General features: G+C 35.2%; 1 protein-coding gene across 1 annotated transcript; it reads right to left on the minus strand.

The window, feature by feature from the left end:
- Positions 1-1,237: 1,237 nt before the first annotated feature.
- Positions 1,238-2,377, minus strand: LOC130798906 (glycine-rich protein 2-like). Its single transcript, XM_057662004.1, has one exon. It carries the CDS (start codon positions 2,269-2,271, stop codon positions 1,633-1,635), a length of 639 nt encoding a protein of 212 aa, XP_057517987.1. The 5' UTR covers positions 2,272-2,377; the 3' UTR covers positions 1,238-1,632.

The following is a 2,377-nucleotide window of genomic DNA, read 5'->3' on the forward strand; positions in this document are numbered from 1 at the left end:
TGTCCTTGATAAATTGTAATTAGTATATATTGATTATTTTTTATAGTTTATTTAATGCATATATATATATATATATGTACGTACATATTATATTATATATATATACGAGCGAGAGTTTATTATTACAAAGAGATTAATGTTGATTATCTGTGATTATCATTGGATTAATCACTGTTATTACATTGTAATATTATTGCATTATTATAAGGATTAAACGGAAAAAGAAAAAAAAAAAAAAAAAAGAGACTTATTGCTGCGGTTTTAGGCCTGACCGTAGCAAATAATGCCACACTAATTGCTGCGGTTTTTCCCCTTGACCGCAGCAAATAACACCCATTATTTGCTGCGGTTTTAGCCTATGACCGCAGCAAATAATGCCCTTATTTGCTGCGGTTTTGAACCGCAGCATTTAAAGTAGGACATTTGCTGCTATCATTATTGCTGGGGGCCAAAACCGCAGCAAATAATGGCAAAAAAACCGCAGCAAACGAGGTTTTTTCCACTAGTGTAAGAATACCAATCAACTGTAGTTAATTGTTCAATAGTTGAGTGCTATTTTGTGAAAAAAATTTTAAAAATTGCTACTACTTACATTTTGCAATAATTAGTGCCTACCATATAGAATATTCTTCAATTAAAAATATTGAAAAGATGCACTTTAATTAAAAACTTCAATGTATGTCCAAACACGCCCTATGTAGTCTATAGCTTATTTTCGTGGTTAACAAATACTAAAAGCAATTTTTTCTATACAGCAAATTGATTACTTCATCTTCATTACTTTACTATCATAGTATATGAAGTCACTTAAAATTTTCATATTTGTAATATTAGTGTAAAAACTCGTATAATATACGATTCTTTTTAATATCGACATATATAAATTATGACAATTATAAATATAAATTAACTCAAAAATATTTAAAAATATTAACAATATATAATTTTATCAAAATTTACTCAATTTAACCATAAATAAATAGTCAATAAAATTATAGAGATATCGGTCAAAATTAAATGTTGTATTATTTTTCTTAAGCTAATAAATTTTATTTAGCAAATTCTCTTTACCTATACTAACCCACTTAACCACCACAAACAAAATTTTTCACTCATATTTACCTAGTAGCCACCAAACTCAAAACCATATCCGCGTTAACTTCAAAAACAGTGCGGAGGAAGAAAATGCTATAAATTTTGCAAAGAAAATAAAAACATATCAATATGGTTGGCAAAATAAGAAAATAAACAAAATGTATTGATTTCCAGTAGAACAAACAAGATCTTAAACAATCTCTTGAATATCAGCACTAAACATCCAAAAACACTGCAGAAAGAGCCCTCCTAGTTTCTACCCTTCTCCGTTACATTCATTCAACATATATTCATCATCATAAACCCCAGCAACAAAAGCAAATCAACCCCTGAAACATGAAAAATCATCATAACCGAAATATAACTAGTAGCAGAGAGAAAACAATTTCTCCAACCCATCATTAACCAACATCTAAAATCCAAAATTACAACCCTTAATGAACATAAATAAACCCTAATAATAAACATAAACTTAAAACAACCTGAAACAGAAAACATGAACTTAAAATTATAATTTTGATTGAACAGACTGATTGATCAGCGAGCATTATTAGGACAATCCCTAGCGAAGTGACCTTCACCACCGCATGAATAGCATCCACCTCCTCCGCCTCCGCCTCCGCCTCCACCTCCGCCACCTCCATATCTTCCTCCACCACCGCCTCTAGAACAATCGCGCGCCATATGACCAGCTTCACCGCAACTGTAGCAATTTCCACCTCCGCCGCCTCCACCATAACTTGCGCCACCTCCGCCACTCCATCCTCCTCCTCCACCATATCCACCACCACCAGATCTCCTTCCTCCACCATTGTAACCCCCGCCACCGCCATAGCTTCCACCACCACCGCCATAACTTCCTCCACCACCGCTATAACCTCCGCCACCACCATAACTTCCACCACCACCGCCGCCAGAACGACGATTGGAACCTTGAATAGGACCTTCGTTGGGACCTGTCACATCAACAGCCTTTGTACGACCGTCATCACCAGTAGTGACTTGAAACTCAACGTCTTCTCCATCACCGAGGCTACGGAAACCTTCGGTACGGATTGACGATTGATGAACAAACAGATCTTCACCGCCATCAGACGGAGTAATGAATCCAAAACCTTTGGTATCATTAAACCACTTAACTGTTCCTTTCAATCTCTCACCACCTTGATCTTCCATAGTTATATTTTTGAGTTTTCTCTCTCTATTACAAAGAGACTTTTAAGTTTTACAGTCTCTCACTAGAAATCTAGACGATTGAGATATTTTCTGCGTGAAAAGGGAG

The sequence above is a fragment of the Amaranthus tricolor genome, chromosome 1 (genome assembly GCF_026212465.1).
Source record: "Amaranthus tricolor cultivar Red isolate AtriRed21 chromosome 1, ASM2621246v1, whole genome shotgun sequence".
Taxonomy (NCBI): domain Eukaryota; kingdom Viridiplantae; phylum Streptophyta; class Magnoliopsida; order Caryophyllales; family Amaranthaceae; genus Amaranthus; species Amaranthus tricolor.

Bases quoted from the DNA above. Each gene is read 5' to 3' on its own strand.
- LOC130798906 (XM_057662004.1), bottom strand. From the start codon at position 2,271: ATGGAAGATCAAGGTGGTGAGAGATTGAAAGGAACAGTTAAGTGGTTT.